Source organism: Mandrillus leucophaeus, unplaced genomic scaffold (assembly GCF_000951045.1).
Source record: "Mandrillus leucophaeus isolate KB7577 unplaced genomic scaffold, Mleu.le_1.0 Scaffold198, whole genome shotgun sequence".
In the NCBI taxonomy this organism is placed as follows: domain Eukaryota; kingdom Metazoa; phylum Chordata; class Mammalia; order Primates; family Cercopithecidae; genus Mandrillus; species Mandrillus leucophaeus.
Window position 1 is genome coordinate 2459836 of NW_012102009.1, and position 14557 is coordinate 2474392.

A 14557-nucleotide genomic window follows, 5' to 3' on the forward strand; every position below is an offset into this window, starting at 1 on the left:
ACTGATTCAATACAATCCCTATCAAAATTACAGCTGCCTTGTTTGTAGAATTTACAGGCTGATCCTAAAATTCATATGGAAATACAGGGGACTCAGAACAGCCAACAACAAAGTAGGAAGACTTAACATTCTCTAATTTCAAAATTAACTACAAAGGTATAGTTCCAGATAATGCAGTACTGGCATAAACATATATAGATCAATGGAATCAAAGTGGGAGTCCAGAAACAATTCAATTGATTTCTGACGAGGATGCTAAAATAATTCAGTGGGGGCAAGAATCATGTTTTCAATAAATGGTGCTAGAACAACTAGATATCCACATGCAAAAGAATGAAGTTGGACCCTTACCCCATACCATACACAAAACTAACTCAAAATGGATCAAAGACCTAAATAGAAAAACTAAAACTATAAAATTCTGAGAAGAAAGCATAGATATAAATCTTTACGACCCTGAATGAGGCAATGGTTTCTTACATATAACGTCAAAAGTACAAATAACAACAACAAAATAAATTGAACTTCATCAAAATTCAAAGCATTTGTGCTTCAAAGGACGCTACCAAGAAAGTGAAAAGATAACTTATAGAATGTAAGAAAATACTTGCAGCAAATCATATCTGATAAGGGAGAACTTATATATGGAATATGTAAAGATTCTTACAACAATAAAAAGACAACCTGATTAAAAATAGGCAAAGGATTTGAATAGATATTTCTCCAAAGAAGATATATGAATAGTCAATTACCACATGAAAAGATACTCAACATCAGTCATTAGGGAAATATAAACCAAAACCACAAAGAAATATCACTTCACAACCACTAGGATAGCTATAATAAAAAAAAAAAAAAAAGGATAATAACAAGTGCTAAGGATATGGAGAAATAGGAACTCATACATTGCCGGTGAAAATGTAAAATGGTTCAGCTGCTTTGAAGAACAGTTTGTGGTTTCTCAAAAGTTTAAACAGAATTAACTTTGACCCACCAGTCCCACTACTGAGTGTGTGTGCGTCCAAGAGAATCGAAAACATGTACTCATAAAAAGTTGTACATGAATGAATAGCCATAGCAGCATTATTCATTACAGCCATAAATGAAAAAAAAAAAAACAAAAAACAAATATCCATCAAGTGGCACATGGATATCCAAAATGTGATATATCCATATGATGGAATATCACTCAGTCATAAAAAGGAATGGAGTTCTGGTACATGTTACCAACATGGATGAATGTTTAAAACACTACGGTACATAAAAGAAGTCACACATAAAAGGCCACATGTTGTAGGATTCCATTTACATGAAATGTCTAGAACAGGCAAATCTACAGAGACCAAGAGTAGATTAGTGGTTGCCCGGGGCTGAGGGGAGTGGAGGCTGAAGAGTGACTGTTAATAGGCATAGGATTTCTTTGGAGGCTGATGGAAATGTTCTGGAATTAGATAGCAGTGATATTTGCACATCTTTTGAGATACTAAAAACTACTGAATTTTAGAGGCATGAATTTTAGGGCTACATCTCATTAAAAATGAGAAAAAAAGACCTCTCTCAGATTTATATCCCACTGTCTGATGATCTGGAAGCCCCTGGTGAGTACAGAGCTGGCACTAGTTGAAAAATCCTCAGTGAAATAAGTCTATGGTGGTGCAGTTCATTTTATTTTTGAGGATATATTAATAACCTAAGAACCAACCTCATGGGGCAATGAGTGTTCTTCATGCCTCCATAGGTCCAGGTGCTGGATGAGAGGATATGTACACCTACCTCCTCCCCACCACTGAAACAAAGAGCTCCGAGCACATCTTACCAAGGCTGGGTTTACTGCATTCTTTCCACATACAAAGATGGAGAGAGCAGAATGTGCTTGACTAGAAGTCAGGAGACCTGTGTTCTATTGTTGACTCTGCCATTAACTAACTTAAGCCTCAGTTTCCCCATTTTTAAAACAAGTGGTCGGTACCAAAAGTCTCCAGTGTCTTTTCTAGCGTGAAGCTTCTGTGATTCTAAAAAGAAAATCCCCTTCATCTTCTACTCACTACTCCGTCATCCCAACCCCACGCCCTAACCCAACATACACACACACACCCCTATAAAGAAGAAACATTCAAGCATGATAACCAGGTTATCATTTCCTGCCAAGAAGGGATAACTTTGCAGCATGGCTAACAGAAAAACAAAAAAAAACATGGAGCAGCCCAAGGAATGATTTTTGCTGGCTAGTATCCTCAGAGACTCTGGAATGATCCTACTGAACAGTTTCTAGGTCTGGATGTTTGTCAGTTGTAAAGCTTGTAAGTTGAAGGTTGCATCTATGTACAATCCTGATTCCCTTCAATGGAGTGTGGACCTGTGCTCACAGAACACCTACTGTATTTTGACCTTGAGTCTTTTCATACAAAAATCTCAGAAGTAGCCACAAACTTTGTTTCACAAATATGTTTTATTTAGCTTGTAATTAAAAAAAAAAAACTATGTTAATTTTTTTATATCAGTGAATTTTATATAAATATAAAATTTTATGGCTTTTCTAGAAAAATTATAAAATCTAGTACAGTAGTACCCAAATTCTAATTTGTGAAAATTGTCTGGAGCTAAATTGAGCCTATCCCCTTTTGACTTACTCTTAGTTTGCCACAGTCCCCACTCCTTCCTCTTGTCCCAAATACTAAAGACAAGTATCAGAAAACTTTTGATTTCATATTTGTGCAGTTGGGTTTTTTTTTTTAATCATATCTGTTTGTTGTTATTGTTGTTGTTTGGCTGTTGTTTTTCTTTTCTCCAGATGGCTTCATTTATCACTCAGCTAGCCCCTAAGGGCAGTTGAGATAACTCACCACAGACAGGCGTCTATGCCACACCCAAGCACTCAATTGGCACCTGCATGAGGAAGGCTCCCCAGTCTGTATCTCCAGACCCATATTAACACTGTCTCTTAGACCTCTCCACCTGGCTGCCCCACAGATAACCTTAAAATCAACAAGCCTAAGGCCGGGCACGGTGGCTCAAGCCTGTAATCCCAGCACTTTGGGAGGCCCACGGGCGGATCACGAGATCAGGAGATAGAGACCATCCTGGCTAACACGGTGAAACCCCGTCTCTACTAAAAAATACAAAAAACTAGCCGGGCGAGGTGGCGGGCGCCTGTAGTCCCAGCTACTCGGGAGGCTGAGGCAGGAGAATGGCGTAAACCCGGGAGGCGGAGCTTGCAGTGAGCTGAGATCCGGCCACTGCACCCTAGCCTGGGCGACAGAGCAATACTCCATCTCAAAAAAAAAAAAAAAAAAAATCAACAAGCCTAAAACTCATTCACTTTTCTCTAAATCTCTAAACTCTCTCTGTTTCTCACTCAGTGACACCACTAACTACCCAGTCAAGCAAGCCAGAGACCTAAGAGTTATCCTTCTTTCTGTTCCTTCACCTCCTGTGCTCATTCAGTAACATATAAACAACAGAAGTTTATCGCTCATAGTTCTGAAGGCTGAGAAATCCAAGATCAAGGCACTAGCAGATTCAATGTCTGGTGAGGGCCCACTCCTCACAGATTGCACCTGCCATGTGTCCTTACATGGCAGAAGAGGCAAACAGGCTCCCCCAAGCCTCTTTTATAAGGGCACTAATCCTATTCATAGAGGCAGAGCCCTCATGATCTAATCACCTACTAAAGACCGTAACTCTTCATATTATTACATTGGAGATTAGGCTTCGACTTATGAACTTCGTGGGGACACCAACATTCAGACCTCTATAGTTACTCAAACCAGGCCTCCATCACTTCCCATTGAACTATTGAAAATAGTTTTCTAAGATCTTTTTAACCTCTAAGCTCACCGCCTTTCAGCTTACACTCAGAGTGATCACACAGTAAGCTTCTACAGCACAAATCTTGTTATGCTTTTCCTTGTTGAAGCACTCCAGCAGCACCCTGCAGCCTGCTATAGGACGAAGGGCCAGTCCAGCCCATGCTGACCTCAGCAGGCATGCAGACCTTTGACTGCATCCTGTCTCCCACCCTAGACTCTGGCCCACAGGCCAGCTGTCATTGTCTTGACAAGTGCACACCCCCAGGCTTTTTCCCATCCTGTACTCAGTACCTGCTTCCTGACTGTGAGCGCCTGCTCATCTTTGAATACTCTGTTTAGGGGTCAATGAAACCTCTTCTGTTCACTCACTACCATCTTCACTTGAAACTGATCATTCTTAGATTTTAAGTGTTCTCACCACAAAAAAGAGATAAGTGAGATAATGCATATGTTAATTAGCTTGATTTAGTCATTTCTCTATATACTTCAAAACACGTTGTACACAATATATGCAATTTTGTCAATTAAAAAATAAACATAAATAAAAATCAGTCACTCTTTCTTCACTTACCCTCTGCCCCTTCCACATCCCACCAACCTCCCATGAGAACCTTCAGTGCGTGTGTCTGTTTCCTTGTTAGTTTTCTCTTACTAGCTGGTAAGCTCACTGGGGCAGGGATGGAGTCGGGATCATCCCATATCCCCAGTACCCAGCAGAGCACCTGGTATATACAATAGTCACTCCGTACATGATTAATAAAAGCAAGTCTGTGAGAGAAAGTAAGTAACTCAACTGTGTGTGAGCCCCTGCCAGAGTCTCCTAGCCAGTTCCCTGAATCTTCTCTTTCCTCCTCTAGTTTGTAGCCAGAGTGACATTTTCTCAATGGAGTCTTGATTCAGATCCATTGCTTTTGAGAAAAACTCAAGATCCTTAAAGTCAGCGTCCTCCCTGTCTCTGTGGCCTCCTCTCCCACCTGCTCCACCTGGCTCCATCCTCCCTAGCTGCATGGCCTTCTGCCAGTCCTTGGTATGTCCCCTGCCCTCTCCTGGCAGAGGGCAGCCATCCGTGCCGGGCCTTTTCTAAGCTCTCTTCCCTCCGTTCCTCACCAAGTTAATTCCTCTCAACACATTCACTGCTTCCTCAGGCCCTGACTTCCCTGACTGGAGAGGCGGAGGCCCCTTATAACATCCTACCTCACCGGGCTGCATAGACATGCAAGCATGCCCCTGCCAGCTCTTACTCAGGGGCCCTTTGCCCTAAGCTGGTACCAGTGAAAGAAAAGGGAGGAGAGACAGCTTTCAGCCTCTCCTCTGTGGAGGGGAAATGTCCAGCACAATACAGTTGTCCCTTGGCATCGGTGGGGGATCATTCCTGGACCCATGCAGATACCAAAATCCACAGATGCTGAAGACCCTGATTTAAAGTGGTGTATTATGGTCATGGAACCTACGTGCATTCTCCCACATACATTAAACCATCTCTAGATTATTTATAATACCCAATACAATGTAAATGCTATATAAATGATATAAATGATTGTTATACTGTATTTTTACATTTGTATTATTTTTATTGTTTTTCCCAAATATTTTGGATTCTCTGTTGGTTGAATTTGCTGATGCATGAACCCACAGATACAGAGGGCCGTCTGTAAATTTTTGGCAGTTAATGGAGGGCACTTGCCTTAGAAGGTAGCTCAGCAACCTCTGCCACTTCCCTGGTTCATGGGATGGGGAGGGGTCACTGGCACCCCCCAAGAGATTCATCAGCATCCTCCAATCACTTCAGGGCCAAGTGACTTTCTCGGGGGACGTGTGGTAAATACAGTAGTGTTTTCCCCTTCTCCACTACATTTCCAGGATTATTTCTGTGTCTTTAATAGCACTTCAGATGGGACTTAGGTCCCTTCCCTTACTCCCACCTGCGGACTGCCACTCCATCTGATACTGTTCATGGTTATCTAACTAAACAAAACATCCACCTCCCAGCACACCTTGGCAATGGCCCAGGTGGGGGCTCAGAGAAGGTGGTGAGGAAAAGGCAGGCCTCTGGCCAGAAAGCTCATTCTAGCACTGAGTCCAGAGAAGCCGTATCTTCCAGTACTTGAAGCAGCAAGCTCATTGATCAGACAGCCTCGAGGGTGAATGGTCATTCCCCTCTCCAGAGACAGGCTTCCTTTCTACTCTAGGGGAGAGGCAGAGTCTGCAGGCACCAAACACCCTGTGGAGGGCTGGGAGCACTCGTCCCAGAGATGATTGAGGAAGTCCAAATAGAATGTCGGTACAATTCTTATGATACTGAGGCCACTCATCTCTCTGTTTAACTTAGCTTCTGAAACCATTCTTGATAATGAGAATGCCATGCCTTTATTTTATTTCCTGCTGTACAATAGATAAGGGAGTAAAAGTCCACCAAGAGAGCATACAAAATCAAGAGGACAGTGATCAAGAGTAGCTTTTACCTGGAATATAATTTGACTCGGTTCTTGGCCTTCATAAATAGAAAATGTCATGGGTTTCAGGGGTCCACTAAACTTCCCCTCTTGGCCATATCCAGTTGCCTGTTAAAAAAGAGAAAATTAGCATCTTGTATGAATGTGTCTGTGTCACTTGTGATTTTATTAGGGTTTCCAGCACCAATATATGAAACATAGGATTCTATCATGGCTGAAATCTGATCAAAACAGAAAAGAGTATAATAGCTGTTGAAGCTCTACCATGTCAAAGTAGCTTGTTACAAACCTTTGCGTTGCTTTTCTTAAACATCTGAGAAGAATGTGAGATGACAAGAATCACTCTATGAGAAGAATGTTAACATCCCCATATTACAAATGAAGCTTAAAAAGGTTAATACAGCACACATGCTCAGGCCTAACTGAACTAGAGCCCATGGCCTTCCACAATCCCACACTGTCTTCTAAATTCTATATGTTTTTACTCCAGCTTCATAAAACACCTCCCTCCACTCTTTTTATCTTATAAGGACATTTATAGCAGATGGCCAGCACTCTAGAGTTTTGAATTTATAAGGGGGAGGAAGAAAATATAGATGTATTTAGTACAAAGTTTGCTTGGCACAGTTACACAGTGAGTTTTAGCCAAATTTGAATCTGAATTTGAATGATAACTTTAAGCAAAGCTTACTATTATAACATTTGATTAGCTCTTTACATTCATTTAGAAAAAAAAACAATAAAAGCACAAAATATTTAAGCAGTAGCCCCACAATGGTTCTAAAATCCAAAGACCCTAAACCTGAAAGCTAAGCAGGCTCTGCAGACACCCAAGTCAAGACTGGAGTAGGAGTGAGTGTGGCTGGGATGGTAAGAAGAGTGACGCACACTTGCTAAGTTACTACATGTGGAGCTCTGTCCTAAGCACATTTAATCCTGACAACAACCCACTGGGAGGAAGTTACTATTGTTACCCTTGTTTTACAGGTGATGACACTAAGACCCAAAGAGGTTAAACTATTTGCCCAGGTAGTGGCTGGAAGCAAGATTTGAACCTGCAACTCTGGAACCGGCCCTCTCAGCCTCTACGCACCAGCACCCACCAGAGCAGGTGAAATAGCCAAGACAACCTGGAGGGAAAGCTGGCGGGCTGCACTGAAGATGTGCATGAGAGTGTGACTCCCACCATTCCCAGTCTCAGAACATGGGGAGCATCACTGTAGCCCTCACCACAACAGCACCTGTGAAGGCGGATGGAGTGGGTGCCGACAGGAAGGGACAGCCAGTCATGCACCCATGTTGGGGCACCCTCTAGGACCAGGGATTTAGTGTCTCATCCCCATGCTGGCCTTCTCTCCTTCCTGGGCAGGTATGTGGGTCTCCCATTTGTGGTGGAAATCAGGGGTGAAACAGATTGAAATCAGAAGCATGATGTGGCAAGTCAATGGTTTTTGGAGCTAGACAATAAAAATAAAAGAGTAAAAAGTCTTCTCACTCCCTGAACTGGGTATGCAGGACAGATTTCCAGGTGCCACTAGGTTGGGGGAAAACCATTTTCTTTCCAGTTATTTAGGGAAAGCAAGCACACACTTGCCAAGGAAACTGCTCCCTGCTGAGAGTACCCAAAAGCCATCAATATGCCAGTGATCAGAGAAAGGTCTTTGCTGGATCCCTCAGTTTGGGGAATCTTGACTAAGCTGGGTGCTGGATGTCTGGCAAAAGAGCAATAATGAACAGGGGCTTTGAAGTTTGGTCTGTTCTCAGAGTTGTGGTAGGGCCTTAGATTTGCTGCCCCTGGGCCACTGCCAAACCCTCTCCCTTGCTGCCTCCCACCACAGAGGCTGCTAAACCAAGTGTTCCCTTTCCCAGGCTCACTTGCAACTAGGAAGGTGGCCAAGTGGCCCAGTTCTGGTTCATGAAATGAGAGGAGAAGTCCATTGGGGGTGGTCAAGCTTCCATTTTCCTGATTTTAAAAAAAGGATAGTTGTGGCTGCCATTGCCCTTTCCTGTGGCTCTTACTGAGACAATGGACCTTGTGTCTGCAGTTGGGGCAGCCATGATGAACCCTGAGAGGACAAACCAGCTCAAATAATGGCGTAGCAAAGAGAAAGTAGCCCAAGTCTCTGCAACATCATGGAATTGCTAAACCTGCCCTGGATTGCCTACTTCAAACTTCTTGTTATCTGAGGAAAATAAACCCCTATTTATTTAAAATGCTCTAAAGTCAAATAAGTCAAATTTCCTGTTACTTGCAAGGAAATGCTTTCTTTTTTTTTTTTCTTTTTTTTTTTGAGACAGAGTTTTGCTTTCGTTGCCCAGGCTGGAGTATGGTTGCATGATCTCGGTTCCCTGCAACATCTACCTCCCAGGTTCAAGCGATTCTCCTGCCTCAGCCTCCCGAGTAGCTGGGATTACAGGAGCCCACCACCATGCCTGGCTAATTTTTTATATTTTTAGTAGAGATGGGGTTTCACCATGTTGGCCAGGCTGGTGTCGAACTCCTGACCTCGTGATCTGCCCGCCTCAGCCTCCCAAAGTGCTGGGATTACAGGCATGAGCTGCCATGCCTGGCCAAGAAAATGCATTCTTAACTCACAAAGTAATTTTGCCAGACTTCTAGCCCATCTCCTCCTTTCTAAGATTATCTTCCTTTGGGAGCTTTTCTTCCCTTTCACTCCTTTTCCACATCTTTTCCTGTTCCTTCAACTCCTCTAGAAGGTAGGGCATAAGAACTGGGTGGTGTGCAAGACAGATGTCCAGGTACCACCATGGTTGGTTTAGTGAAGTCAGTGCTTTCTGTGGAGCTGCTGCTTAGCAACCAACTATCTTCATCAGCTTTGCACTCATGTCAGCAAGCAGTCAGTCTTTCAGTCAGTCACACCAGTGAAAACTACATTAGCCACACACAAACAAGGCTGCACTTTTCCAACAAGAACAAGCTGACTCACCCATCAGAAAATGAGAATCAAGTCTTGGTTCCAGGGTTCAAAGTTGCGTGCTCGTATCAGGGCAACAAATCTCTCTTCCTGCCAATTAACATGGCTATTGGAGCTATAAAGATTTCAAAGTGCATGTGCACACTGTGAATCATCAAGCCGCATTCTCCAGAAGTGGGAAGGACAGTGTGGTGGAAACTTGTGAAAGGACAAGAGGGCGGTTTTATGCAGAAGTTGGAGGTAATAGCATTTTCCATCTTGCACAAAGAAGCGAAAGGAAGAGAATGGAACTGCCATCTTAAAGTCATTTTTAGCATCTTTTATGTGGCAGTAATGAGACTAGATCACCACATAACACCATTTCTTCTGACAAATCCTTTCAAGAAAGTATCTCCAGAGAAGTCCAACAGTAGAGGCAAAGCATTCAGAGATAGAGCTACCTCCAGACTGGAGCCAGCGCCATTGGACCACCAAGCCCCAACTCTTAACCACATTGTTACACTGCCTTCCAGGCCAAAGGACATGTGCAATTGCCAGGTTCACCTACCTGGTAGCTCCATCAGGAGCTCAGTGCAGTGACTATGTAGTTTTGTACCAAACTCATCGTCCTTCTGGAAGTCCCAGGCATAACTCCAAAACAGATGGCTCTGCCTTAGTTTCCTCCGATTCCCTAGTCAGTACCGTTTCCCAAACCCTGGATCACTTATTCACTCTCTCTTTGGTGCCCCTGAAGTACATCCATGCTATGTTTATGTTTCCAACCCTCTGATAAATCTATCTCTTGGAAAAGAAAAGATCTACTCACAGTCTGAAGTAAATTAGTGCCTCTGTTGAATAAAGCCCTATGCAGAAGACAAGATTCTTCAAGCAAATTTCCAGTCTTCATAGACGAGGTGTTGGAAGGAGGTAGGAGAGAGAAGTGGCTCCCTGTCAATACCCCTGAAATCCCACTCCCTGACTTCACCCAGAGACAGCTGTGCTTGTGGCTCTCACCTGGGCAAGGCACCGCTGCCAGCAGTGGTTGGGCAGTATTTTCACTCTAGATAGAAATCTCACTGGGGTGAGAGTAGAGAAGGAAACCTTATTTTCACCTTTCATCCAGGAATAAAAATGCATGTTCCCGTCTCAGACAAGAAGCAAATGAGACCTAATAATTTGATATTATTATTAAATAATTTAGCAGTGTGCTCAGTGCTGTATCTGCAAAGATGGTAAAAACACAGTCCGTTCTTCATGGAGGTCAGGGTCCATATGGATGTAAACATGACACTTAAAATGCTGTAGTAATTATAGTAGCCAATGTTTATTGTGTGTTTAACTGCCAGTCACTGATCCAAGAGCTTTGTAAATGCAGTATCTCATTGAATTGCCACAAAACCCCATAAGACAAGTACTATTATTAGATCCATTTCACAGGGCAGAAAACTGAGGTTCGAAGCTTAGGTAACTCACCAAATCCCTATCACTGGTAGTGGAGGCACCGAGTTTGAAACCATGTCTGACTTTACCACTACCCTGGGATAACATAGGTGACAAAGGGCATTTGAGGGGGTGGGATGAGGAGAGAGGTCAAGTGGGGATGTTTGATCCAGCCCTTCCACAGTCCTGGGGACAGGCTTTGAGACTGCAGGCTGTGAGGACTCAGGCCTCTCATAAAATTTGACCTGAAGATTTCCCCCAGGAGGAAGGCTCTGATAGTTTTCAAGTTTCATTCCATTTCACGCTGTCACTATGTGAGCTCTAGGGTATTTTTTGGGACTTGCAATTTGATGTATTATTTATGGATCCCAGAAGAAAGGAAATAAGGTTTGAGGTATGAGGATCTAGAAGATTCCTTCTTTTAAAAAAAAAAAAAAAAAAAGCAAATGCTTCCCCTAAATCTTACAATCTTGTTTCATAATACAGCAATTTTGGGGGCAACATTTATGAATCTCAGGAGTCACGTAGATTAAAAAAAAAGGCACCTACTGTTTACCCCAAGGTCAAGGGTGAGGACTCCCCAGTTCCTATTCAGCTCCAAGCTCTAGAAGCCTGTCAGTCAATAGGGTTAACCCAACAAATGGTTAAACACAACCAGAAAATTCCAAACCATTGATGAAAAGAAAAATATACAGCAGAACAGGCCTGAAAGTATAGAGCAGAGCAGGGCTGAAAATAGAGAAAATGCTTTTCTTGATGTTTTGGTGGTAAGTTTTCATGCACAAAGTTTAAAAAAGAAAGTCAAGATTAAGGGACACAGACTAATTCATGTATCAGTGCAATGTCATTCCAGATTTCCTGAGCTATACATAGACAGATTTGTTTTCAACATTACCCATAACTGGTATTGGCTTTTAAGAGCTGGAAAGAAAATGCATCCCCTAGTTGAGGGCAGACATGTGATTTGTAGCCATTTCATCAAAAATATCACAGTGGAAAAAGCTATGTTTCCATTCTATACAACAACTTAATTTTGATAGGTCATCTTTTTTTAAGTAATAATAGCCATTCTTTCCCTGGTGTGGGGTAGAAAGATAGCAGAAAATATTCTAGTAAATAAATACAGAAGAACACCCTCTTCTCTTACCAAATAAAGCATAAGAAGACACAGGGAGTGAAGATGGGCCTGAAGTATCATAGTTTTCTTTATTCAAATTCCTGTGAAGAAACCAGAAATAAAAATGGTTAGCTACCAGTCTGTTAAAATCATGTCTTTCCCATCAGTGATAATTAATGGATGATATCCAGTTATAAACCTAGTAAAATGGTATCCCAAAAGGCCAGCCTCTCCAGCGTATGGAGCAGCCCAGTCTTCCAGAAACTTCATATACATAATCCATAGCAATATGCAAGCCAACATCTCAAAACATGCTCACAGTAATTCCATTTTTCTCTAACTGCTTTGCTCTGTTATGATCTTCTTCATTTCAGTGTCTTAAATGATAGGCAATTAGTGTTTGTTTTGTTTTTTGTTTTTTGTTTTTTGGATCGGAGTCTCACTTTGTCATCCAGGCTGGAGTACAATGGTGCAGTCTCATCTCACTGCAACCTCCACCTCCTGGGTTCAAGCAATTCCCCCACCTTAGCCTCCCAAGTAGCTGGGATTACAAGTGCACGTCACCATGCCTGGCTAATTTTTGTATTTTCAGTAGAGACAGGATTTCACCATGTTGTCCAGGCTAGTCTCAAACTCCTGACTTCAGGTGATCTGCCTGCCTTGGCCTCCCAAACTGCTGGGATTACAGGTGTGAGCCACTGTGCCCAGCCAGCAATGCTTATTCTTTTCAATCCTATTATACAGATGGAGAAGATGTATTTTGGCAAATGCCAGAATAACTAAACACTTTGATTCAAAGCCACAAACATATGAGATCCCACAAGTGGCAAGAACTCAAGAATGCTCACAATTCTTCATTCAAAGATGTCACCAACTGCCTCTTTGGTCTTCTAGATATTATCATTACCTATGCAATAAACCTAAGAAAAAATTTACTTATTACTATTCCAAAAGAGATCAAACAAAAATCTGAACTCTGTCCTTACTTTCTCCTGTCCGATATTGTTTTTCCCTTCCTCCTTAAGGCTTCCCATTTCACAGAGATTATAACTTTCACTATGAGACATGTCATGACTAATTGATTTTAAGATGTGAGATAAATTTTCCACATGGCCTGAAAAACAGTGTTGTTACCTGTCATGAGTTTGGACTGCCCTCTCCCCAAAAGAGAGTCAAGGAAATATATATATACATATATATACACACATATATATACACATATATACACACACATATATATATACACATATATATACATATATACACACACACACACACATATATATACACTTCCGTTGTTACAGAATCTCACTCTGTCACCTAGGCTGGAGTGCAGTGGTGCAATCTTGGCTCATTGCAAGCTCCGCTCCTGGGTTCACGCTGTTCTCCCGGCTCAGCCTCCTGAGTAGCTGGGACTATAGGTGCCTGCCACCACGCCCAGCTAATTTTTTGTATTTTTAGTAGAGATGGGGTTTTGCCATGTTAGCCAGGATGGTCTCGATCTCCTGACCTCGTGCTCCGCCTGCCTTGACCTTCCAAAGTGCTGGGACTACAGGCGTGAGCCACCGCACCCAGTTGAGTCAAGGAAATTTTTTCAATGTATTTATTTCACTAAAATTCCAATCACTTTATTATCTCTAGAGATTAGGAATAATCTTGGTTTACTCGTCATCTTATTCTTTAAAGTTTTTCTACATTGAGCACATATCATTAATATCACCAGCATGGAAAATATTTCACTAACATTTTAACCACTCTAAAAATTTAGATCCTGAAAAATTTACATGCCCTATATTTGCATAATTTATATTTGAACTTTAAAGGGTAAAAATGCTATTTCATTTTAGCCTCACCAATGTTCTGGGAGATAAAGAAACAATCCTTTATTAAGCATCACCCAGGATGTAGATTTGCGGAGAGGTCTTTAAAAACAGTAACAGGCTAGAAACGGTGGTTCACACCTATAAGCCCAGCACTTTGGGAGGCCGAGGCAGGTGGGTCGCTTGAGTTCAGGAGTTGGAGACCAGCCTGGCCAACATGGTGAGACCTCCATCTCTACTAAAAACACAAAAATTAGCCAGGTGTGGTGATGCATTGCCTGTAGTCCCAGCTACTTGTGATACAGCAGGTGGAAAGAAATTATTTAGGCAGACAGTGAGGGTAAGAGTACTCAGTAAGGTTTCCTTTTAACAAAAAGCAGCCCCCAAATCATTTCTTTTCTAACAAAGAGCAGCCTGTAGAATCGAGCTGCAGACATAGATAAGCAAGCTGGAAGTTTGCACAGGTAAATGCCAGCAGCTCTGCCAATAGGAAAATGCCACCTGGGGGCCAGGCATGTTCAACATGGCGGCTCCATCTTCCCTTTACTTTGTAAACCACGTGTACAGTAAGGAACAGACAATATGGCGCTAGCCAGGTAGAGAACCTATCTGCATAATAAAAGATTAGGGTGAGATGGCCAGCTTCTTCATGCACTATGCAAACATCACACCTGGTCCAACCAATCTCTCCAGCCCTGTGTAAATCAGATACCACTTCCTCAAGCTCATATTTAAAACTCTGTGCCATGTCACCACAAAAACTGGAAGACCCACTCGGGTGGCACCCCTCTCTCTGCAGGAGACAGAGCTAATCTCCTTTCTCTTTCTTTTGCCTATTAAACCTCTGCTCTTAAACTCACTTCTTGTTTGCCCGGGTTTTCTATTTCCCTGCCCTGATGACCTCAGGTATTTAGCCCAGACAATGATGTCACTTCACTTGGGAGGCTGAGGTGGGAGGATCACTTGAGCCCAGGAGGCAGAGGTTGCAGCCAGTTGTGATTGC

At 42.4% G+C, this 14557-nt stretch overlaps 1 protein-coding gene across 3 annotated transcripts in view; it reads right to left on the reverse strand.

Moving 5' to 3' along the window:
• The window catches only part of CDH17 (cadherin 17, LI cadherin (liver-intestine)), a 97590-nt gene that overhangs the window by 52497 nt on the left and 30536 nt on the right, over positions 1 to 14557 (reverse strand). For 2 of the 3 annotated variants that reach the window (XM_011978642.1, XM_011978640.1), the window contains exon 3: positions 6272 to 6370. In XM_011978642.1, the coding sequence (XP_011834032.1) occupies positions 6272 to 6370 (99 nt within the window). Of the gene's footprint in view, positions 1 to 6271; positions 6371 to 11764; positions 11840 to 14557 lie in introns of those variants that run through there. The other variant, XM_011978641.1, reaches the window with a different exon arrangement.